At 46.3% G+C, this 24,346-nt stretch overlaps 2 protein-coding genes across 3 annotated transcripts; one reads left to right on the top strand and one right to left on the bottom strand.

Annotated features, from left to right (window-relative positions):
• Positions 1-2,285: 2,285 nt before the first annotated feature.
• LOC100842038 (autophagy-related protein 18h) lies at positions 2,286-10,270 on the bottom strand. 2 transcript variants are annotated; one of them, XR_001406204.2, is made up of 10 exons: positions 9,718-10,270; positions 8,515-8,976; positions 7,967-8,401; positions 7,600-7,845; positions 6,691-7,515; positions 6,451-6,614; positions 3,644-3,768; positions 2,951-3,562; positions 2,692-2,851; positions 2,286-2,620 (listed from the first exon to the last, which is right to left on the bottom strand). XR_001406204.2 is itself a non-coding variant. In XM_003568427.4 (9 exons), the coding sequence occupies exons 1-9, from the start codon at positions 9,889-9,891 to the stop codon at positions 2,847-2,849; spliced, it is 3,048 nt and encodes a 1,015-aa protein (XP_003568475.1). In that variant the 5' UTR covers positions 9,892-10,270; the 3' UTR covers positions 2,286-2,846. The 2 variants fall into 2 exon arrangements, 1 of the variants encoding a protein (XP_003568475.1); XM_003568427.4 differs by having other exon boundaries at positions 2,286-2,851.
• A 6,887-nt stretch (positions 10,271-17,157) lies between these two features.
• On the top strand, positions 17,158-18,994 carry LOC104583160. The gene has a single exon (XM_010234926.3). The coding sequence runs from the start codon at positions 17,428-17,430 to the stop codon at positions 18,331-18,333; it is 906 nt and encodes a 301-aa protein (XP_010233228.1). The 5' UTR covers positions 17,158-17,427; the 3' UTR covers positions 18,334-18,994.
• The last annotated feature ends 5,352 nt before the right edge of the window (positions 18,995-24,346 follow it).

A 24,346-nucleotide genomic window follows, 5' to 3' on the forward strand; every position in this document is an offset into this window, starting at 1 on the left:
AATGCCATCGAAAGGCCACACAACACTGAGATATTGCAACGCACACAAGCATCTATGCCAACTCAACTATCATCACCACGGCCAACAGAGCAACAGGCCAACGAGTGTAGACGATATGGTCGAAGGACCTCACACCACCGAGACAATGTCGAAGGGCGTTGCGAAGTCGAGACCTCACCGCACACGAACCTTGACCACCGCGGGACAACCCCGAGGATTGCGAATAGAAGCTGGCCATTCACTCCGTCGAAAGGCACCGAATAGCCGAGGCAACACCAGGAACACGAAACTCTTCACGAAGCATGAACATGAGATCGACGACAACCGAAGAATGAAGCCAGGGAAGGCCGCTCCCCAAAATCACCAACACCACCCCACCTGCAAGGAATCCACAGATTGAAGACAACGTCTCCAAGGAGCATGCAACACAACGGTGTCGCCGCTGCCCGGTCCACACAGGACCTAGGGTTTTCACCCGGATCTGAGGAAGAGACCACCACAATGCCTCCATGGAGGGATATGACACCCGTGGGCGTGGTCATTGCAGGGGCCGGCGAACGCCGGCCTGAGATTTACCCCGGCCTCTCCCATCCATGGCGGGGAACAGCAAGAGGCGACCAAGGGGGAAGGGAACCGGAGGCCTAAGCCGCAGACCACCCACGGCGAGGGAAGCAACATACCACCATGGGGGGCGCCACCCCAGAATCCCAGGCCGGTCAGCACCGAGCCTGTAGTCGAAGGAGTTGCAGCCGTCCAGATCCAGGTGAATGCCGCTACCCCGGCCAACCGCCTCCTGCCACCGGGCATGGAACCCGCACGACGGCGCGTGCGGCGCCCTCGCGATTGCTCCAGCCAGGCCAGGCCGCCCGCTGTGCCGAAGACCGCTGCTCGCCGGAAGAAGCCGGCCCAGTACATGCCCGACCACTGCCTTTGGAGGAGGACGGGAGCCGCCACGGCGGCAGAGAGGCACATGGGGAGGGAGCTTGGCGGGGGCTGGGGCTTCTCGGTTCGCCTCCTGGGAGACGAGACAGGGTCAAGGGAGTTGTTTCCTTATCTCATGAATTTGTGTACACGTCTTGAGTCATATTGCTACCTGACATCTTGTCTAATTAAATTAGGAGAGAAGAGAGATACTTCTTCTGAAGACTACCACGATCTTTTAGGCCACTAGCCACTATGTACTCCGTTAGAGAAGAGGAGTAAATAAAACAATTGAGATGTCTGAGAACACCTCGTTCACTCCATGGTGGACGACCAGCCGCTACTTCGTACACCAACTCAAGACCGTCGTCATGCGGGAGGGAGATACCCTGACGTGAGTTAGGTGTCATGAGGGTCACCGACACGTGACCCCACGTGTCTGCGACCAGCACGTCAGGGCATGTATGTCAGAGGAGTTTTGACCCGTCATTCCAGAGAGCCAACTCAAAACGAGAGCTCCAAAAAATGGTTGGGTCCAACCAGTTCAGGACAGGGTTCAAGGACAAGAGGCCAGCCAGCCATGTCATCAACTTGTGAGGACAAGTGAGTGACACTGATAGGCAGGTCCGGTGCATCGGTTCTGCTATTCCAGGTAGCAAGAAACATGCAATTCTTTGAAAAACCTATCAAAGCCCGTGGTTGAATCAAACTATATACCCCCAAACACCGGCGGATCCAGAGGGTGGTCCATGGACCATCCTGAGATTTTGGATACAACTTATATACTCTTTACCCTCACGGCCCAAAATACACAGAAAAATACAGCCTAACACTCGTCTAGGCTCCAACGTCAAACCGCCAAAGCCCATGATTTCCTCCTGGATCTTCTTTGCCTTTCTGTATGTGAATCAAGCACTTTGGCCGAGGACAAAAAGCGAACAGTTTCCAGCGATCGCAACAGTTGCGCCCCAGCGGATTAGAAGAACTTGCAGTCGGCTGGTTAGTCGCAGAGGACGCGTCCGGCCGCTGGCAAATGTCGAACCACGACGAGTCCTGGCAATGGCGACTCCTTTATTGGGCCTTTCACTTAATCAAATCAAGATTTGCTTGTTGTTCAAACTAAAATCATTGCATAATTGTTGGTTGCAATTTATATTTGAGGTAAAAAAATTTGTTCAAACTCAAACCAACCCGGGGGTTTTGTGCAATTGTTGAATTTCTTGTAGCAGGTAAACTTATGAGCAACAGGAATTCTGGTGCCCTTCGTAACTTCGCGTTCATGATGCTTCCAATACCAGACGCATGCCAAAAATAACCACTTGGGATTCATCATGGCATCACAGTGCATGCAAGGGAAAAACTAGGAGGGAACAATACGTCTTTGTAAATGGAAATCTTTTACCGAATGTTTTATACAGTTATGTCACATTAATTGTTGCTAGAATTCCTTTCTTAATAAAACAGAAAGTCTGTACAAATAAACATGGACATTTCACAGGCCCTGGCAGGAAGCAGTCAACAAATATGGCTTGCCAAGGTTTTAGACCATCCAATGTCCCAGAAGTTTCTCACAAAACAAATGGGTCTTACAGTATGTACAAAGCAACAGAAAAGGGCGGGCGCAGTGTTGCGGCAGGCAGTGGCAACTTCTCGACAACACCAAATTCCCTTGACGTGGATCCGTGGATCAGTAAATTGCCTGGAGGGGTCTTCGTCTCAAACTCCAGAGTAAAAATCTTGTGGCAATTAAACATGGAGCGCAAGCTTTACCTTTCAAATATGTACCAAACATAGATTGTCATCTCGGCACAACTTTATTCCACGGAGGCCTACTAGAATTCCACCATTTTCTACATAATATTGCACACTGAATGTTGTGGCAACCATTTTCCATTATCTATCTCACGTAAAGTAGTATAGAAATTTTAACCTGCCACACACAAAGAAAGGAGAGATCAGCACAGAAATAAAGAGAATTATCGATAAATAAGTTTATTGATCTTTCTATCATGAAGAAGCAGACTAGCACCTTCTTCACTGAAGGCAAAAACACCTCCAAGCATGTCATCATTATCCCCATCTTCCTCAGGCTTCTCTCTCTCGCAGTGGCTGCTGCTGCTGTCAGCATCAGTAACAGCTTCAGTTAACTCACGGCAGTCATCGAGTTCTGATATTTTACAATAGCCCTCTTGGAAATACTGGGTAAACTCCAGCGAGTTGTCAGAGTCAGGCGTTTCATTCTGTCCAGAATTGACGCTCGTGACACACCCATTTGGGATGTCAGCAGTTACACCATTGCTGACTGAAGAATTATTGGTTATTTCAGGCCTGCATGATTCGTTACTTGCAGGAGGCAGTGATCCATCATCAAGAGGTCGGTCCAAGAGGGAATAGTTACTCAATGGTCTCATCTGTGAAGGTACACAATCCACGTGCTCCCTAGATTGTGCCATGATGGCTGGCGCAATTGTTCCGGTTGGTGTCGACACATAACTAATGTTCTCATTATCTACTTTCTGATTTGCAGTCAAATTTGCAGCTTTAGAATTGGACTTCCCATTTGGTAGCAAATCCACATCAGTGATAGGTCCAGAAAATAACTGCCCAGCTAAACCATTCGTGTTCTCAGTTTTTCTCATATCTACAAGAGTACGCATTTTATTTCAATAAATGGTAATTGGCAAAAGAGATAAAAAGGTTAAATTTCGCAACATATGTTTACCAGCGTAAAATCCAGATATAGGGGGCGCTGGCTTGGATCTATATACACCATTATCCTTTGCAGAGCTATACTGTGTGTTGTCTATGTCAGATAATGCTTTCTGATATTGTCCCCTTGCAAGGTTCCTACATATTTCAACAGATTTTCAATTCCACATGTGAAATCCAATCGTATTAAAAGAACTGACGACAAGCTTCAGTTAGACTCTTCAACAAAGGTGGCTATAACTAAAATTGGACAGAGGGAGTATTACATTCATTTAGTACCTCTTTCCAGCAACCTGAGTTAATAAACACATTATTTTCCTGATAACTCAACTCTTGCATTTGTTGGGTAAAAAGTAGATGCAAATCTAAGTACTGAAAAGGGTTCACCGAGCACGACATGTTTAATATACCAACCAAGCAGCAAATGATAGCAAATAACAAAGTATTTGACAGGAGAAACATGGCAATCTAACCAAGGTACTCCCTCCGTTCCTTCAAAAATTTCATATTAGCTTTCATTAAGACAAGGCTTTGACCACAAATTACTACGTTAAAGTGTGGTTTATATGACAAGAAACCACAAGTATCATGGAAGTACTTTTGATAACGAATCTACTGATACTAATTCCATTCCATGTCATATAAACCACACCTTGACATAGTAATTTGTGGTCAAAGCTTTGTCTTAATGAAAGCTAACATGACATCTTTTAAGGAACGGAGGGAGTATAGCCAAGTCCATGCATGACATTGGCATCTCTGACACATACTTGAATTTATAATAGTCTAGCAATAGAAAGAAATAAACTATGTCTTACTAGAGCCAATTCAAAGGAAAGTCACTTCTACCTATTTCTTATCCTCCCAAAAGTCCCATTTTTTAGGAAAATTGTTAGATTTTTCCTTTATACCCTTTGTGCACTTACTTTCTCCTCGAGTAGTCTACCTAACATAGGTATTGAGAGGATACTCGAATAAGACCAGTGGTCATTAGGTCCTTCAATTTTTATTAAAGCGAATAGGTTCTAGACAGGAGTAGTTTTGAGTTAAACACAAGAAATGAAAGACTAAGAGAGTGGTTAGTCTACCAACTGTAATGACTTCAAAATTTGGAACAAAGTATGATAGAGCTCTTAAATCGATGAAGTGCTAAAAAATTGCCTCTGGTACAACTGGCCTACTCTTTCAGTGTTTCTTAGTAGACCGCTGTGAGGGATTTGCAAAACCGGCCTATTGTTTTTGCCAGCCATTTTAAAGATCTGCAAGAACAACAAAACAACAATTGTGCCCAGCACAACCAAACTTCTAATTGGTCCACATATTCTGCTGCCGAGCAGCCAGTCATCCTAATCCCGTTCTGTCACGACTGCTTAGCTTGTTCTCTGCGTTGCTTCTATCAAGTGGGTCTGAAGCAAGCTAAGAATCATACAAAACAAATGAATCAAGTACTATGAAGATTTCAAGATGAAACAGCGGAGATAAAGCGACAAACCACATTGAAGTCTGATTGGCCATCAGGGAGGTTAATTTGGGGATTTCAAAGAAAAAAATAAGCTCAATGGGAAGAGCTAACAGAAGCTGACAGCATATCAGAATGGTTCTGTTAAGCAACCCTTGTGTAACCATCAGCAGAACGCTTCAGCTACTGTTTGATGGACCTAAACTATAAGTCAGCAATGCTGCAGCATCCTATGCGCCACAAAGGATACAATCTAGGCACAAGGAAGTGCAATTGCAAGAGTTTTAGTTTCTGTTTTATGTATGTTAGGCTTAGTTTTATGTATGGTTCTTGTTTTAGTTTCATAACCAGGGTAGGTTTAGTTTTATGTATGGTTCTGGTTTTAGTTTCTAACGGGTTCATCTATTTCTAACTTAAGAAATTCTTTTTGCTAAATCGATGATCTTGAGCATTCATGTCTATTTTTAAAAAGCAAATTGAATAATCGCACATATTAGGAATTGTGTGCAATTTTTTCTACAACAGAAGGCGCAAATAATTTTTGTGGAACTTTAACCTTCATGATGTGCAACTTGGACGACCAAGAAACAATTATTTCTCAGGCGACTAAAAAATAAGTCCCGGTACCTTTTTTTACAAATAGATTCACCAGAAATCACACATTTTGTAAAAGTGGCCACACGTATTATAACAAGAAAGCAGGCTACAAGAGACACTGGTCTTAAGAACAGAGCAGAAAAGGGGGAAGCAAACCTGAACAGAAAAGGATACATATGGAGAATAAAACTGATAACCTACTCAGCTAATTATTCATTCAACAGATTTCACCAAACTTTTGTGGTTCCCTGATCGAATGCAGAAATTCCACATATGTACAGACTAGGATATGCATGATTAAATTTGCTAAGCACCTACGTTAGCTGATCTCTTACTGAAGACATTACATGCTGTTGGTTATAAGAGTTTATCCTCATGTTTACTTACTGGAATACAAGTGGCAACTACACTCAAGACTATAGAGTGCATTGTACAGGACTATAGCTTGACGTACCAACAAAAGTAGAATAATACTCCCTCCGATCCATAAGTGTCGCTGATTTAGTAGAACTTTGTACTAAATCAGCAACACTTATTATGGATCGGAGGGAATAAAACAGAGCACACTTTCTAAGCCAACAAAGCCCACATCTTCTTAACCTATATAATGTCACCATATTGCACGACATTCAGAATAGTGTCAACTGAATTCCTTAATATCATTAAATCGTAGCAACAACATTATCTAAAAAACTAAAGGGGTGTAGCAACAAACTGATGACAACTACATTATCGACAGCAAATAACAGATAATATGACATTACCTAGTTTGCTCAGAGTTGTTGAACTGCTTAAATGCAGGGAGCAGTTCCCTCCTTTTGAGTTCAACTTCATGAAGAGAAGACTTTTCGATCTCAATTTCTCCACCATTAACACTACCAGTTTTCACTAGTTCGGTAGCAGGATGATCAATCACATAGAAGCAAATCTACACAAACATGAAAGGTTGTTAAGTATTCATTCTGTATAATTTATTATATGCATTATAGACATTGCAGCACAACCTTAGATTTCTCCCATATTGGAATCCTGGATGAGCTTATCTGCACCTCAGCATTTGAGAGATACCAGCTCGATCTTTCTCTGACTCGCATATCCTCTTTTCTTGATATACCATCATTTGATGGAGTGACATCCGAGTGTTCGCTGTCCTCACAATCAGAGGTATCCACTGCCATCATGCTGTTCCGCTGGTTGTCAAATGTAACGTTAGCAATGTCTTGATCTCTTTCTGGCCAGTTTGTCCTGCGGCATACATCCCACCATTGAACTGGTTCAGCAGTAACATGCAACTCATCATCTTGTAGCTGCGACTGGGCACCAGGCCCAACTGTTGGGCTGCTGTCAGAGGACTCAGAACCTGACGAAGGCATTAGTTCATGTTGAATAACATGACCAGATGGTGAATACACCAATAAGTGCTCCAAAGCATTAGCCTTCGATGGAACTGGCAAAGAACCTTGGAAAATGGAATTGTAGAAAATAGCAGTGATAGCACCAGATGGCACTGATAGTTTCCCACTTGCAGAAGCAGCCACGTTACTGACTGTATTTAGCCAACCAGAACTACTGTTTTTAATCCTGCTGACAACAGAATTTGTCACAGTTGATGGTACAGGATGAAGCTGCTGCTCCATAAGAAATGATGGCTTTGACCACCATGGCCTTGACTGACATGGGGCAAGAGGTGGCCCATCACTGTGAGAATTCTGTGGCTGCAGGCTCGAATCACCGCCAAACGGAGACAACGTAAAAATATGGCAAGTACCTCGTGCTGAAACAATAGATATCCACTGGCTAAAATGACTAAAAGAGATGTCCTGTATGACCTGAAATTAAATACAAGATAATTAAGAATAAGGACAGAGTTATAATATTTCTTTTACATAACTTAATAATTGATGTAACCATACAGCTGATGTCATGCCACGATAGAGTTTGTAAAGGTGAACATGAGATGCTGTCCAGTCATAGCGTTTTGAGCCTGAGCCATTAGCAATACAGGTCGGCATGATCCTGAAAACATTTATGTTATGGCCATGAACAGAGGCTGTGACCAAAAGAGTTCCACTTGGATCAAAACAAAGAGCGGATATGGGACTTGTGTGAGCTCTAAACTGCGAGATAACAACTTTGGAGGTCACATCCTTGATGATAACCTACAAGAGTTCAACAAGACATTACAAATATGAAACATAAATGCAATAAAGAATGTACTTATATTTCTTCAATGCACTCAAATTGACCAGAACAGAAAAGTTAGTGAGAGCCTCAACTAACCATTCCTATATTGTCAGCTTCCAGTGGATGCACACTAGAGGGAAGTTTGACAGATCTCCTCCCTGGACTTGATGACAGAGGGGAATTGGAACCATCAGGCAGAAGTTCTTGGCAGTACTTTGACAGTGTTTTATATCCCATATCACCAAGATTAATTATACCAGCAGCTAATTGCTTACTGGACTCCATTGCATATCTAGCAACTAGGCTTCCATTGCTAGGAGAAGTAGACGGGCTCACTCCTGGAGAAGGAGTAAGGTTCTGTGGGCTTAGACGCCCTGTGCTTGGTAATACTGGGCCATTAGAAGCATAAGCTAACCATCTTGGGCCAACAGACATTGGTCCGTAGCCAATATTTACCCCAGGTGCCCCTTGCAAAGGATATGACAATACGCTGAACTTGTTCTCAAGAGTTACAGCATCAAAGCAATAGATCTGGTGTGCAGTAGAAGAATATAAGAACATAAAGAACTATTTAACAAGTTTGTTCATATTTGCAGATGTCATCTACATTCTACACTATGAAATAAAAGCATCACGAAACTTACTTGTGCCGCAAGTGCTACGGCAACAATCCGGGGGCTGCAGCGAACTATATAAACAGCAGATCGAAATCTAAGAACATGTACGTAAGTGTGGGACTTCAATGAGTAGAAGCGAACAACTGTTGGGGTAGAAATGCAGTTTCCAGTTTGAGGTTCACTGTTGGTATCTCTGATAAGTGCACTTAAGCGACCACCTTGAACCATACCCAAGCCATTTGTCTCGTCGCCAGCAACAACCAGGAGCATAGGATGTGATGCCCTAAATCCTTCAGTGCTTTCAGAGTAAAGGGGTGTGGGCTGCATTTGTAAAAAGGTAACTGGACCATCACGTTTTGAGACCAATTCGCAAACATTTGCAGCATCTTCAACATCAAGCACTTGAAAACCATTTGAGTAACCAACAAGAAGAACATGCTTGAAAGATGACGGATGGAGCTCTAATTTATCAAAGCCAGCCCACAAAACCTGTTTACATATGAAACGTCAATGCTGAATTCGTCAGCAATTTGGTGGGATATAAGGCAAAAGCACAGTAAGATAATGAATTAAGGAACTGCTGATGATGAAGAAAAAAAACTGAAGCACCATTATTAACCAAATAAGGACAATAGGACAAGATTCCCCCATTGAGTACATTCCAGAAAAAGAAACATACCATCATAATGAAAGCTTAAGTGTAGCATGACATAATACGATAATAAGCAAACAAAAAAAAAACAGAACGGGCTATTGGCAAATCGGTGTCAAACACACACACGACACTCGACACATCAGGCAGCAGGCAACAACAGTAGCATTATGGTGACAAAGATGGAAATTTGAGTTGCCCAAGCAGTTCTGTTGTTAGGAAGCTCTTGCATCCTTTACAAAATTCTGAATTTACCAACCATGTAGCTAACTATAGTTCCATCCATTGTCAGATTAAACACATTCTAGTATATTTAAACAACTCCATCTACTAACTTTAACTTCATTGATGGTCAACTGACCCCCGGCTTCACTAGTTGGCCGTACAATCGTGAATCTATACTACGAAGATAAGATCTACCACGCAGGACTACTGACAAGCCATAACATCCTGCCAAAAACAGGCATAATCAAGTCCATAGTTGCAAGTATAATTAAACAGAACTAATAGTAGCAACTCCAACAGCTACCTGGAACAGTTAAAAAAAAAACTTTGGAGATGCTTGCGGTGGAGCAGACCTGGTCCTTCTCGTCCTCGGCTTGCGGGGCGATTGAGGCGGCGACGGAGGCCCCGGCCGAGCGCACCGTGGACGCTACGGAGCCCGCGTTGGACGATACCGTCTTGAGGCACGACGATATGATCCGCAACGAGCTCGGCAGCAGCCCATTCCTTCCCCCTTTCCCCCGCTTCATCCCTCCCCGCCGCTCCTCCTCCAGGCAGACCACCCACGCGAGCACCAACCCCTCCGCCTCCGACGCCGCCGCTGCTAGCACCCCTGCGCCCCGCCGTCGCCGCCGCCCATCCGCGATCGCCGCCTCCGGCGCCGGCGAAACCCAATACCATCCGCAGTGTCCCTGCTCCGGCCGATCCCCCCCGCCCACACAACCGCGATCCGCTGACTCAGCTCTCGACCATCTCCGGCGTCCCTCGACTCCTCCTCTTCCGCCTCCGACGATTCCAACCAGACCAGAACCAACAACTCCTCCTCTTCCTTGGCTTCTCCCTTTTCTCCCCTCACCTCTTCCTCCTCTCTCTCTCTCTCTTCGCTGTTGCTTTCGTGTGCCTATCTCCCTCTCCCTTAAATAAATCCCAAGAAAATCCCCCCCGGTTTGCCTCCCCCTCCCACGCTACCCGTCCCCGAGACCAACACCCCCCGTACCCCCTGCCCTCAGGGCCACACCCCGGCTTAACCCACCAGTCCGTGACGGTTCCCAAACTGGGTCCGCGTGGCGAGCAGAGGAAGGGGAGCTTGCACGCAACGGGAATATGGATTGGAAGGGATATCTCTCTCTCGCCATTCGCCAAACCCTCCGCTGCAGCAAGCTGCTCCCCACGCGACCGCTCCTGTACTCCTGTACCGTACGTGCTGTGCGACGAACGCTATTCCTTCTCCTCGTGTAAAATTAAACGTCGAACTACTTTCTTTTGGGAACGCGTTGGCGTGGTGTTGCACACCATGTGCTCATCCTGGCGCCTGCGACCCGAGGAAACCGGGGCTTATCCCCCGTGCGGGCGGGCGTGCCGTGCCGTTTCTCGGGGCACGCGGGTAGACGTGGGGATTTTTAGTAGTAGGATCCTGATTGCCGGATATACTCTTGGGTGAGATGGGATCTTGTTTGTTGTTGTTGTGGTCACTTGGCGTTGGAAGGCAGGAGGATGGTACACGAGGATGCCGTGTTGCCGTGTTTGCCCAGGAACTTGTTTGACAAGCTTTGATAGATCCAGATTCGTTGCTTTGCGGTTGCAGACTGGCAGCGTTGGGATGTGCGTCCGTCGAGGCCGCCTTGTTTCGGCGCATGCCTGGATTACTGGGTAGTAGTAGTAGTAGGAACTTTTGGTTCGAATGAATTTTATTTGGATTTTTGAAGGATTATCTTCGTTAAAGTTATAGAGTTTGTTTTGGTTTGTAACCCAAGTTTGATGGTCACAAGAATTTTATTAAGCACAGGAGTATGCCTGCAATTTCAATGGAATCGTGAAATTTCTTTCTTTTGTGTACGGACAACAAAAGTTATGTTTTGAAATGGAAATAGTATGACACGTTGTCTATGACTTTTTTTTTTTTAGAAAACGCAAAGCTTGTCTCAATGGAGCGACAGAAAAAATAGAGTAAAGTCCATATTAAACCTTGACTTATGCCGGTCGCAGCGCTCGTCCCTTGACACAGTAACATACGAAAAACGGTGACGTGGCGCTGCAGTCATTATTGCAGAAAACACAAGAATCGGTCCTTCCGCAAGAGACGTCCCGTAGCTCGTATCCGTATTTCTAGCTGATGAGGCGTGGATGGGACGGCTCACAAGAGACCAGCGTTGCGACCGGCCTTAGTAGACCAAGTCTAGAATGAACCCTAACTTTCTTATCCTTGAAATCAGCATCATGTGTTTGTTAATCCTGTTTAATTTCAACCTTCGGGAATCAAACACTATTTGGGAGAACGGGATTGCTGACATAGCGGTTAAAATATGGGATTTGTTGACTAATCCAGTTCAGCTTATTGCTTCCCAGATTCGACACCTATGTTTAGACTAAATTATATAATATTATTTACAATTTGCATATGCATGCGGGGATTTTGATCATACATCTCGTGTTACTTGGCAAATTAATTATGTCCTATAATATTCTGCCTTTGATGTTTTACTTGGACGCCTTGATGGTTTATCTAACTCTATTTTGTATTTTCCGAGCACATGTGAAATGACACAAATACTCGGTCGCTTGTGTATGCGCATAGTTGTATGGACACCTGCGTGTGTGTGCGCGCGCGCCTGCATGGCGTTGAAGAAAATGAATGCAACTAATTTTTTTGTTCTAATATCTTTCTAGTAAAATTATCATAGTTTTTTTATCTGCTAATTCAATGGGTTTTTAATAAAAATCCCGAGATTTGTCTATCTTGTGAGCAATTCTGCTCTCCCAAACAGGGATTTGGTTCCCGAAGGTCGGGATCGACGGGATTAATAAGGATAGGATGCTAATTTCAGGGATTGAGAAGTCAGGATTTATTTCAAACTTGGTCTATAAGTTTAAGGTTTAAAATGGATTTTACTCAAAATAATAATAATTACAAAGCCCAAGACCAGGCCAATTCAACCAACCACTTACGACAAGACCACGACCAATGATGCGACCAGTCATACATCACAACTGGCACCACCACACAACCCTAGACCTAAACACAAAAATACAGGACGAGAAGCTGATGCGGCCAGTGGCTTCACAGAACTCGAAGACAAGCCAGCTAGGCGCTCGAAGCGCGTCCATGCAAAATACTAGCTATTCTCAAAGAACACTATCGTAGTTGTAATCGACGGCCTACGTGGGGAAGTGCACGAAGCGCGTGCATACACTACTGATTTTGCTTCTTTTACTATGCTTCACCGCTATTCACAAGCAATGTAATTGACACATAACACACCATATATTTTTTTCTTGTATTCTTCATTTCTTCTCATGTTTTTTCACAAATAATTACTTAGCCATGAACTAAACAGATACCAGTGAATATAACTATATAGCGGCATGTATTGTCATGTGTACAAATATTAACTATATATATTTTGTATAATCCGGTAGGCAGAGACATCGAACTGTGCGCCGGCTAAAACAAGAAGCATAGTGAAATCGGGTGTTTTTTTACTAATTAAGACTATCACAATCAACAAGCAAGCTAAAAGTAAATGCTACTATTGTTCAGGCGTAGGGACGGGCCATGATTTAAGATTGGAGGGGGCGAATTAAGTACGAATGCTAGTATTTTTCTACTTTTCCTCATAAACATAACTAGTTTGTCATTAAAATAATTTTGCCCCCCCCCCCACCCCCCCCCTTGTCTCCGTCCGTGTTCAGGCGGTTAGGATTGCTATAAGACCATAGATGAGTGCAATTCCAAAGGAGTCCGCCGATCCTCCTCCATTCCTCCTCCTCTACTTTCATGAAACCGGGTTATTGCCATGAGCTAGAAATTGCAAGAGCAAATAAGATAATAATTTATTAGGAATATACGTTCGCAAGCAATTCAGGCAACCTTTGTTTGTTGTCTCATTGTTGAGAACCTATATGTCTGATGATCGTTGTGCCACATGTGCAAACACGTTCCATATGAGATATTAAAAACATGTATTCTTGTAGAAGATAATAGTCATTGTCTTGTGTAAGTCTTACCCGCTTTATTATGTGCAAAAGTCACATGCATGAATTTAGTGGTGATTCTAGGACAACAATATGGAGGGTGGGCTCAAATAGCAAGTCAATACCAATCCCTTTCTTTTAAGAACAAGGTTCTTCATTAAACAACTCCATCATTATAGAGAACCCTAATAAACAAGAAACACAACCATGCCTTCGGGGAACTGTCCACCTCTTTCCATTCCCACGTGTCGAGGACACGTTGTTGCTGTCGCTCTGCTATCAGAGAGCTTGATGTTGTTGCTTACGGCTGGGTAGTCATCAATAATAATGTCACGGGGACTAGCATCCTAGAGGAGAAGTTGCCACCATGGTAGCATGAAGCCTCCATATATGTCCAACGTTGCCGCTCCAAAGAACCGCCGGCCACACATTCTCATGCTTGCATAAATTTTCTGAGATTCGCGTCGATGCCAGAGAAAGCGCCACCGAGACAGTCAAAGCTTGAGAAATGGAACGAAAATCACCGGCAAAGAAAATGCAAAGAACCGAGGTCATTGGCAATTGCTTTCCCTTGTTTTTTATTCTATCGTTCGTGCATCACGTTGATTGTGCAAGGTACATGATTAGTGCATATATTTTTCGTTCGTCAACTTGTCAAAAAGTATACAGATGGTCACTCCACCTTTTCTTATACTTTTCATCCCCAATTGTCGAAACCGTACACCAATGGTCCCTTTGCCCGTCAAAAGGGTTTTATTGTCAAACTGGCATGGGTTTTTCCCACCAACTTGCCACATAGGCATGCCATGTTTGCATTAAATTTCTTTCTTGGAGCCTTGAGTTCAATTGTTTCGCCTAAAAAACCAAGAAAAGACTCAAACAGACTCATGTTGATAGGAAATGTGATAGTATCAAGACCTTATGTAAATTGTCCAGGGTTCAGGTCTAACCACATAGTCAATCAAATGCCAAATGGAAAAAAAAACATGCCATATTGACTCCAAAACCGCTTCAGACGGGTTGAGGACCATTGGTGTCCGGTTTTGATAGTTGGGGATGAAAACTGTACGAAGAAATTTTGAGGGACATTTGCATAATTTTCAAAAAAATGAGGAACATAATTTATATTTTTCTCATGTAATTTCCTTCTGCACTATGGACTGCTTCATCTTCTTAGAAATTCTTGTCTTACTGATCCGGTCTTGTGAGACGAAATATTGGGGGTTCTTTGTGATCATTGCATTCATATTGAAACATGACAATATATTTATTCACAGTTCGTTTTTAGAACACATACGTATGTCGGTATGTGGAAGTGTGCAGGTTCAATCGCGCGGTTGTTATCCTTCTACGATTGATATATTAAGCTACATTGGCCACGTATATGATCTACGAAAGAATTCTTTGAGTGTTTCACCCAAGTGGTCTTATCACTACACCATGGTGGAAACCTTCTGACAACACATCAATACATCATTCGTCGTCGTAGGGTACCTCTAGACAACAAGATATACACGGGTGGAAGATAAAGAGTTGGGGGAAAATGAACCATCAAGTAGTATAAATCACCAGCATTGCCATCTTAAGCTACATGGCCATGTATATGAGCATATGAATTACTTTTATTCGTCCTATGTTATGTTGGTATAGTTATTCATCATATGAATATTTTGAAAAAAACATTAATATGTGATCTCATAATTGACGAGACGTTCTGCCTCGGCAATACCCAAGTTTAGGGCTTGTGTTTTGTGGAGAGCGGCGTGTGTGTGTTGGCGATTCTATCGGCTAACAAGGACGCAGGGAGACGAGGGTTTATACAGGTTCAGTTACCCCTTCTCTCGGAGTTAACCTACGTCATGTTGACAATCTAGTATTGAGAGTATGATTACAGGGTTGCCAATGAGGTTATAGTGCGCAGATTGGATTTGGGTGCGTGAGAGATGAAAATCTGTAGAGAGAATCTGTTGTCCTTTGCGGCTCCCCCTCCTAGTCCTTTATATAGGAGGCTAGGTCTCGAGGGTAGAGTCCGGGTCGGTTACAATTTGTGTTTAAACCCGGATTCGGTTTACTTATCTGTTCTTGTCTTGACCTGCAAGCCAAAGTATATGGGCTTCACGGATTTGCAGTAGGCCTCCGAGTGGTCTTCATGCCGGGTCGTAGCGCTTATACCAAGGATGAGGACCCATTGGGTCATTCCCTCTCGTAATAATCATCCATCACATCTACTTAATGAAATCACGGTCGAGCTAATATGCATTGGAATCACCACTGCTAGCTCTAGATCGATGGGAGACGGGAGCTCCTTCGTCTTCGATCTGGATCGAGAGGGGAGATAAGAGCCTCTTTGGTCTGGATCTGGACGAAAGCAGAGAAAGGTAGGGAGCACAAGCTGGGCCAGAAGAAAGAGGAAGGGAGTGGATTTATTGTTTCCCTATTAGATATAGAAAGCTAATTTCAATTGGTGTAGCTGCTCTATGTTAGACTGTATGGAAAACAAGGAATGAAGCTTGTTTTCAAAGTAAACTAGTGGATACCCCGCGCGTTGCTGCGGGCCTAAAAAAGCAATGCATTTGTCCTACGTGAAGCAATGATAGGAGTATTGCTGCACAAATGGATTGCTATAGGAGTATTGAAACTCATGTTATAATTGACTTAAGAGATGACGTAAATTTCTTTGTATGACATACAAATTTGTTTATCTTCAGGACTAATTTCCCGTGTGACTGAAAAGACAAAAATATTTATGTTGAACTACATGTTGTTGTTGTTGTTGTTGTTGTTGTTGTTAGTTCCATAAGAATAACTTGGATATGTGGCATCAATTTTCATGTAATCAATGTTGACAAATGGATGATCTAATGGCAGTTGGTTTGAGATGTGAGCATGAGAAGACATGGTTTTTAAAGTTAGACGCACATATATCCTTGAACTTTTGAATTACATCTGTACATTTCTTATGAGCTTCCCATGCCGGAATGATGAGAGTAGAAAGGACACGTTTTGGTTAATTGGGTGATGACTGAGGTAAAAAGTTATGATATGAGTGTCTTTGAGGTAAAAAATATGTTTTTGTCACACATGAAGGACAATCAGCATGTTGTGCCTGCAAACATCAAATGAATCTTAGTAGGAATCAATTTGGTGATGTGGACATTCTGTGTGTTGAGCTTTGTTGGATCAACTTAATAATGTACACACTTTGCATGTTGAGTTTGCAAACCTATTAAATGAATCTTAGTGGGAATCAACTTGATGACATGACACTTTGCATGTTGAGCTTACTAGGAATCAACTTGATGAGATGGCACTTTGCATGTCGAACTTAGTGGGTATTAAGTTGATGATGTTGACACTTTGCATGTCGAACTTAGTGGGTATTAAGTTGATGATGTTGACACTTTGCATGTTAAACTTGCAAACATTAAATGACTTTTAGCGAGGATCAACTTTATAGAGATTATAGATTCCCTAAAGATCATGCTAATTTAGTGTTTCTTCATTGCTATTGGCTTAAGTGCTGGGCATGACTCCTGAAGGGTGAGGTGAAGGACAAGCTAAATCTGGGGGCAAAGTTGATCCACCTAGTTGCTTCGGAGCTGCACTCGCGACATGGATGGAGTTTGGCAAACAAGCATATTGCGAATGGCTAATTTCTATGTTTTAGCATAGCCTGTTAATTTGGAAGCAAATTCTTTCTCCTGCGCGATGAATATTACCTTGTCAGTCTCAAGCCTGGGTGCTTGGTCTGAGCGTTAATTTGCTGCACTTTTATTTCTGCTATAACCTCGATGAGGAAGATTTGAACCTTGACCTTGTAATCGATTTCATGAAATCAGAAAAAAAAGGAATGGGCCGGGCATGATGGGCTTGAAGGCTTTTTGTAAAAATCCGGTGTGTTGGCCAGAAATAGTCCCAACCTCCCCTCTCAAAACCTACTCAAAAAAAGAAAAAAAATACTCCTCTCAAAAATAGTCCCAACCGTTACACCATAGCTCTGGCGAAAGCTGGCATTTCGTCCATCCCCGCAACCATCGTCCTTTCCATCTTGTCCTCTTCCCCAGGCTCCAAGAAGCCAAGAACCCGCTCCTGCCATGGCGCCGTCGCCGCCGTGGGCAGACCTCAACCAAGAGATCCTAGGACACGCATTCCGCCTCCACCCATCCATCGCCGACCTCGCCAGAGCCTCCGCCGTCTGTCGTTCCTGGCGCTCCGTCGCGCTGCAGAACCCTCCCCCGCTCCCCTTGCTGCTCATGCCGGCCCCCAACGGGCCCTCCTACTTTCGTGTCTTCGGCGAGACCACCCATCAGCTCCCACAAGTCCCCGACCACGCACGCGGAGCCCGCTTCTGCTGCTCCTTCCCGGGCGGCTGGGTCCTCGTCGAGCTCCCCGGGTCCACCGACCTCGAGCTGCTCAACATCTACGATGGCACCCGCCGCATCGAGCTCCCGGACCACCCGCGTCATCAGGACGCGTACCACCCCATGGTGATCTACGCCGCTACCATGTCCGCCGCGCCGACTCCCGACGCCGGCGCCGGCGCCTGCATCGTGGCCGCGATAACGGCGGAGGAGAACCACGTCGCGTTCTGGCGCTCGGGGATGGGCTTCTGGTCGCGGGAGGTGCTGCCGGAGGAGGCACAGCACGGAGCGGCATGGCTCCCGTTGCGCTTCCATCTTGCCCAGGACGTGATGTACTACAGGGGCGCGCCCCGCCATCCGGATGTCCATGGCGATTGCTTCTGCGTCCTCACCGATACGGAAGATCTACTGTGGAACGAGCCAGGGGACGGCGAAGGCGGCGCGCTCACGATGCGAGTCCGCGAAACCCAATGCCACTCTCGTGAGCGCATGATCACGCCCACATCGAGCGACCTGGTCGTCGCCCGCTACCTCCTGGTATCCGGCGAGGATCTGCTGATGGTGAAGAGGTTTAACGTCCAGGGGAGAGACGCCGGCACGATTTCGGCCAATGTCTACTGCCTACAGGAGCGAGGGTAGGAAGATGGGCCGCCCTTTGGTGGGCATTTCTGGGAACCCCGCTTGCCTGTGACCGGTCAGCTGCTCTTCATCGGGCGAGGCTGCTCCAGAGCGTTCCGGACGGGGGGCGCCTCCCGGGGCTACATCTACTTCCTCGATGACGTCGACCTTGACCCGCCGGCGATCCTCCGGGGCATCGACACCGGTCGGTACAGATGCTCCTTGCCGCGCGAGCGGCCGGACATCCAGCGGCCGGAGATCCAGCGGCGCTTGCCGAGTGAGCTCTGGTCCTAATCATGGCCATGGATTTGGTACTTCGATTCAGCCTGATGCAGGTGTGTTGTGCTTTTGCAATCTCGGCCGTCTGATCGGACCATGAATGGCAACTTCGAGCACCTCTTACTAGAGTTCTTAATTCATGCTGCAAATGTAGAATTTGAGGCTTCAAAGTAACCGCTGAGACATGAAGAACTGGAGAAGTTGATGTACAGAGATTTCTATTACCCATGCTAGTCTCTCGTCAATTCGTCATGTATTCACTTTTTATCGCTTTGAATTGATTCTGCAAATGTTGAATTTGAGTACTACGTTCATCTCATGTCACATTTAGATTCTGTTTTTGGACGAACTTACTGATAAATCTGATTCTGGGTTGATGCCTAAATTGTGAGGCTATCCAAAATTGACTATTCCAGTGGCGTTATGCCGTCTTTTGCTATAGATTGAAAAAATGGACCATGTTCCATGTTTAAGCTTTTTACTTTGCTGAACATTTGCACTGAACCAAACAGATAGGACGCCGTATTTTAGAGTTTCTGATTAATTCTACAACGTGGAATTTGAGTGTACTATCTTCATATCTCATATTTGAGATATGTATAATCTGTTTTTGAATGTACTTATTGATAAATCTGATTTTTGATCGATGCCTAGTTGTGAGGGTGAGGCTATCCAAAATTGAATATTCCAGTAGTATTATGCCTGTGTGTTGTTAACTTATTAAAGGAACCGTGTTCCATGTTTACGACTTTTTACTTTGCTGAATATTTGCACTGAACCGAACAGAGAGGACGCCATATTTTAGAGTTACTCATTGATTGTGCAAATTTGGAGTTTGAGATATGTAGAAGTTAGTTTCTACTATCTTCATATCCCTTATTTGAGAATTGAGACATGTAGAATCCTTTTTTGTGTGCACATATTGATAACTCTGATTTTTTATCGATGCCTAGTTGTCAGGCTATCCAAAATTGAATATTCTATCTGCATTATGCCTGTGTGCCGTTTTTTTTTGCCGGACATGCCTGTGTGCTGTTAACTTGTTATAGATTGAAAAAGGAGCCATCTTCCGTGTTTGAGAGTTTTTTTACTTTGCTGAGTATTTGCACTGAACCCAGAAACAGAGGACGTTGTCATTCCGACAATATAAAACCAGAAATGTTACTCCGACTCATATTACTTGTCTCAAATTTGACCAAATATAGATGTATCTATGTTTAAAACGCGTTTAGATACATGTAATATTTCGACAATTAATATGGGTCGGAAGGAGTAGTTGATTTTTGGAAGGTTCTTGATCAGCACAGTGCATAGGATAAATGGAGCTTGATGCATCTGATTTTCTTCTCTCAGTTTTACAGACATGTTCTATGCAAAGATTTGCTGGCTGAAAATTCAGACCTAACCACACTTAGATAGTACACATCGTCATATTTACGCTTATAATTTTAACTGATGTTACAAAGCAGCAAATGGGCAATTTGAGATGTCTAGATGTTGGTTTATACTATGTAGTACTATGTGCATATCTCATATTACAGTTTAGCCTCTGTTTCTGGAGGCACGCATTGACTAAATATTCCACTAGCCATATGTGATACTAACTGTGTCTTATATCAAGTGACTCAAATTTATCCAAATATAAATGTATCTATACTAAAAAACATCGACATACATGTAATATTTCGTCACTTAATATGTATCACCAAAATCGGTATATGGGATGAAATGAAGCTTGATACATCTTATTTCACACCTCTGAGATTTACTGCCATGTTCTATGTAAACCCTTCCTATCCTTGCCAAAAAGGATAAAATAGAAAGAAAGAAGGGAAGAACTATGCGGCGACCGTGCCCACGCTAATTAGCGTGCGGCGCCCCACGGTCCTCCCGCCGTCCCGTGCACGTCCGCGCCTGTTCTCCGCTAGCTATCGTGCATCCAGCCTAGCACACTGGCCTTCCCGAGTGCGGTGCCCAACCCAACCTGGCGTAGCAGCGCAAGCTAGCTTTCCCCTGTGTAGTGCCTGCCAGCCTGGCCCCGCACCGCGAGCAGGCCTAGCACTAGCAGCAACTGCTCCCCAGCGTACTGCAGCAAACCTTGCTAGTTGATCGTGTGTTCTAGCTAATCGCACGGCGTATAAAATTTGATGCACAGAATTATGGAGCGACGTGCACATCCATCTTCTAGGCTACTAGCGTGCGGCACTCATTATCAGTGCGCGAGCGTCTCGATCCGGCGACCTTGCACAAGTAGCGCTAGCATACGGTGTCTGTCCAGTCTATCTAAATCCATATGATTTTTCCGTCCGAAAATTCAAAATCCTTTACACCGGAGTGACGGGTTTTATCGTGCCGAGATCTACAAATCTAAATCACATGCTGACATGCACAGACAAAAATATTTCGTCGAAAGTTACCGGGCCATGGTCATTTGTTTATGAGATTATGACCACGTGGTTTACAATGTTAAAACACTTATACCAGATTATGATCACATGATTACCATGTTAAATCACTTGTTTATCAGATTATTAAAAATCACTTGGTTACTGTTGTTGTTCTCAACAACGATTAGAGTAAGGGTGCCAATGATCGATGCACAAGTGCGGGTATAAAAGTAGAGCGTGTACGCCGGCCTTATAGCGAAGGTCACCGTACATTTGGACAAATTGACACGTCGATATTTTTTGAATAGGTTCGGTCGACCCTGCGGGTGTGACTTAATCCTATGTTAGGAAAGCCTTCGAGGGGGTTGTTAGCCAAGGGCTTGGGCCGAGCGGATCTTCCCAAGACATCTTTTGGTGAGAGATTTGTCGGGGCCGCCTCGTACTTGGACCGAACGCGTCTTTCCAAATATCGAGGTTAGGATACCATTGGAACTCTAACCCAACCCCTTCTCCTTCGAGTCCGGGCCGAACGCGTCTTTCTGGATCTCGAAACTAGAGCTCTTTGCAAGAGATTCTATCCCTCTCCCCTTGAGTTCATTCAAGTTGAGAGTGAATGATACATGCCCCCATGGGGGGTATTTATAACCTAGGGGTCCATGATAAATGACCATGGCTGCCTTTAAGGGAGAGAGAAAAGTGGGGGCAAAAGGGTAAAAGTACCTCCTTTGGTCCATAACTTTTGTGTGCACCATGTGAGAAAAATAGGTCTTGGTCCATGGTCCACCATGGACCAAGGGCCCCCTCCTCTCACTTTTCTTGCCCTCCACTCTAACTCATTTGACCCTTTGACTGTGGCATGAGAGGCTTGACTCGTTGACTAGTTTTTCTCTGCCACGTAAGATTGACCGCGCCACGTAGACGTCTTGACTTGTGCTTGCGATATGTTGACTTGGTCGTCGCCACGTAGGATTTTCGGCCCGGCCCATATAAGGGTTTTATTTTACTACAAAAGTAGCTCCCTTGAGCTGGAGGCATTGAAAATGCCTTCAGGTCAACCTCTGAGACGAGACTCTTGACTTACGTCCTTGATGAATTCCCTGGCTGGTTTTCCTGCAAAAAATGGGAGTCTTGGAGGTGTTGTGGGGAGATTCCATGCCCATGACGATGTTCTCTGCGAGAAATCGAGTTTGGGGGGGTATTTTTAGCAAAACCGGGACCCTAAGGGCCTCTCTGCGAGAAATCCGGTGTCCCGGAGGACTTTTTTGCAAAAATCAGGGGCCCTACGGGCCTCCCCGATTTTTTCAGGGTCTTATTGGGAATTTTCCCATGTTTTCGGGCTTTGCTGTAAATTTTTCGGACCCCGCCTGCCTCATGGGCCAGCCGGTCCGGCCTGGTGCGCGCGCGCGTGAGATTGGCCGCTAGCTGGGCCGCCTCAGGAAGGCCCCCTTCGTTTTTTTTTTGCCGGGCGATTTCTTGGGCCGCAGATGGGCCTTGGCCCAGTTGGGCCCGGTACCGTTTCGGGAGTTAGTGGCAGATCCGACGGCCATGAACGGAGGGGAGCCCTAGATCGGACGACCCCGGTTCATCTTCCTCCTTCGTACGGGAGGGGACCGGGGGCCCTCCTTTCCGAGCGATGTGCAGGGGCTCTTGTCACCGGTGTGACGCTGGCGCGGCGAGGACGCGGGGGCCCACGAGCGGGGCACCTCCTTTTGGCCAGGCCGGCTCACTTTAGGGAAAAGAAAAAGCCTTCCTCTCCCTATTTCTCCTCTTCTCTGTCTTGTTCCTTGGGGATGAAGGACGACGAGGTGTTGCCGCACCATTAGCCCCGCCCGGATGCCTAGGATCTCCGGCTGCCTATAAAATGGAGACCCCATCCGTTGGAGAAACTCACACCATGCTCGTTTGATTCGTCCGGCGTCGAAGACGAGTTCGGCGGCGCCCGGCATTTCTTCGAGGTTGGTGTAGTAGGGAGCTCCGCAGGGGCATTAGCTACTCCTTGGTGATGAGGGAGGTCGCGTTGTTCATTAGGAGCAAGCCGCGGAAGCTCTCCATCGTTGAGTCGTCTTGGGGGCACGCAGCTTGCTCACGGCTGCGCGGGGCGCGGTGCCGGTTGTGCTTGCAAGTTCTTCCGGGCGATCCCCGCCTTCATCCCCGCCCGTCCTGCTCGTGCGAAGGTAGGGGGAGGCTTGCGGACCTCATTCTCGAAGTTTCTTGAGTTGGGAGTCCTTGCGAGTATTTCGTCGAGCGCTCTGGGGGCGTCGTGGTCGGTTGCGGGCGCGGCGGCCAAGCACGGGCACGGGCGGCGGAGCGCGGGCGGCAGAGCGTGGGCGCGGTGGCCCAGCGCAGGCACGGGCGGCGGAGCGCGGGTGCGAGCGGGCAGCAGAGCACGGGCGCGCGCGCAGCGGCAGAGCGCGGGCCCGCCACCGGGTGGTGCTCGGCGCTGCTCGGTGTTAGCGCGGGTACCGACGGTAGAACGCGGGCACGGGCGAGGCGGCCAAGCGCGGGCGCGTGCATGCTGCAGGGCACGGGCGCGGGCAGCCGAGCACAGGCGTGGGCACGCTGCAGGGCACGGGCGCGGGCGGTCGAGCACGGGCACACGCGGCAGAGTACGGGCGCGGCACGACGAGGCTTAGGCGCGCACGGGTTGGTGCGCGCGTGGGTACCGCCGCAGAGCGCGGGCATTTTGCCGAGCATCTTGCGGGCGAGGGTCGCAGTACCCTTGTTGCTCCTTCCTTTCTTTTTCGTTGATTCTTTTTGAGGTATCCCGCACTTTGCTAATTCTCGGCGGGTCTTTCCGCAGGTGAGATGGCGGGACTCGACGTCGAGCATCCAGTGGGCGAGCCAACGAGAGGATCTCCGGCGGCGTAGCTTGAGGCGAACCGACCGTCGCGGAAGAAGAAGGTCTCCTTCCGTCCTCGCGGTGGCCCTGCCTTGGTTCCGACAGCGCCGGTGGACGGGGGAGGTTGGGCGCATGACCACCTTCTTCCTTCGTCGATGAGCCCCGAGGACCTTGCCTAGCTGGAGGAGGCGGGGTACTTCCCAAAAGGGGATGGTATCCTGCCCGATGGCGAGGAGGTGAGGCTTGACCAGCGACGGCGTCCGGGATGCATCGTGGCATTCTCGGCCTGGTTCCATGCCGGCCTATGCGTGCCCATTCACCCCTTCCTGCTGGAGCTCTTGGAGACGTACGGCATCGAGCTGGCCCAGCTTCACCTCTTGACGATCGTGAGGTTGAACGTTTTCAGGTGGCTGTGTGAGACAGCGCTTCACGTGGAGCCTTCGATGAAGCTTCTGCTGTTCTACTTCACCGTGGAGGTGAGGGAGTTGCTCACCCCGGACGGCTTTGCCTTGAGCGCCTTTGGTTCGGT

Source organism: Brachypodium distachyon, chromosome 2 (genome assembly GCF_000005505.3).
Source record: "Brachypodium distachyon strain Bd21 chromosome 2, Brachypodium_distachyon_v3.0, whole genome shotgun sequence".
NCBI classification, from domain to species: domain Eukaryota; kingdom Viridiplantae; phylum Streptophyta; class Magnoliopsida; order Poales; family Poaceae; genus Brachypodium; species Brachypodium distachyon.

Coding starts and splice junctions, on each gene's coding strand:
- LOC104583160 (XM_010234926.3), top strand. CDS start 17,428: ATGGCGCCGTCGCCGCCGTGGGCAGACCTCAACCAAGAGATCCTAGGA.
- LOC100842038 (XM_003568427.4), bottom strand. CDS start 9,891: ATGAAGCGGGGGAAAGGGGGAAGGAATGGGCTGCTGCCGAGCTCGTTG. Junction 7,846..7,966: donor AAGCTGACAATATAGGAATG/GTTAGTTGAGGC, acceptor GAACTCTTGTAG/GTTATCATCAAGGATGTGAC. Junction 3,769..6,450: donor AACAACTCTGAGCAAACTAG/GTAATGTCATAT, acceptor TGAAATATGTAG/GAACCTTGCAAGGGGACAAT.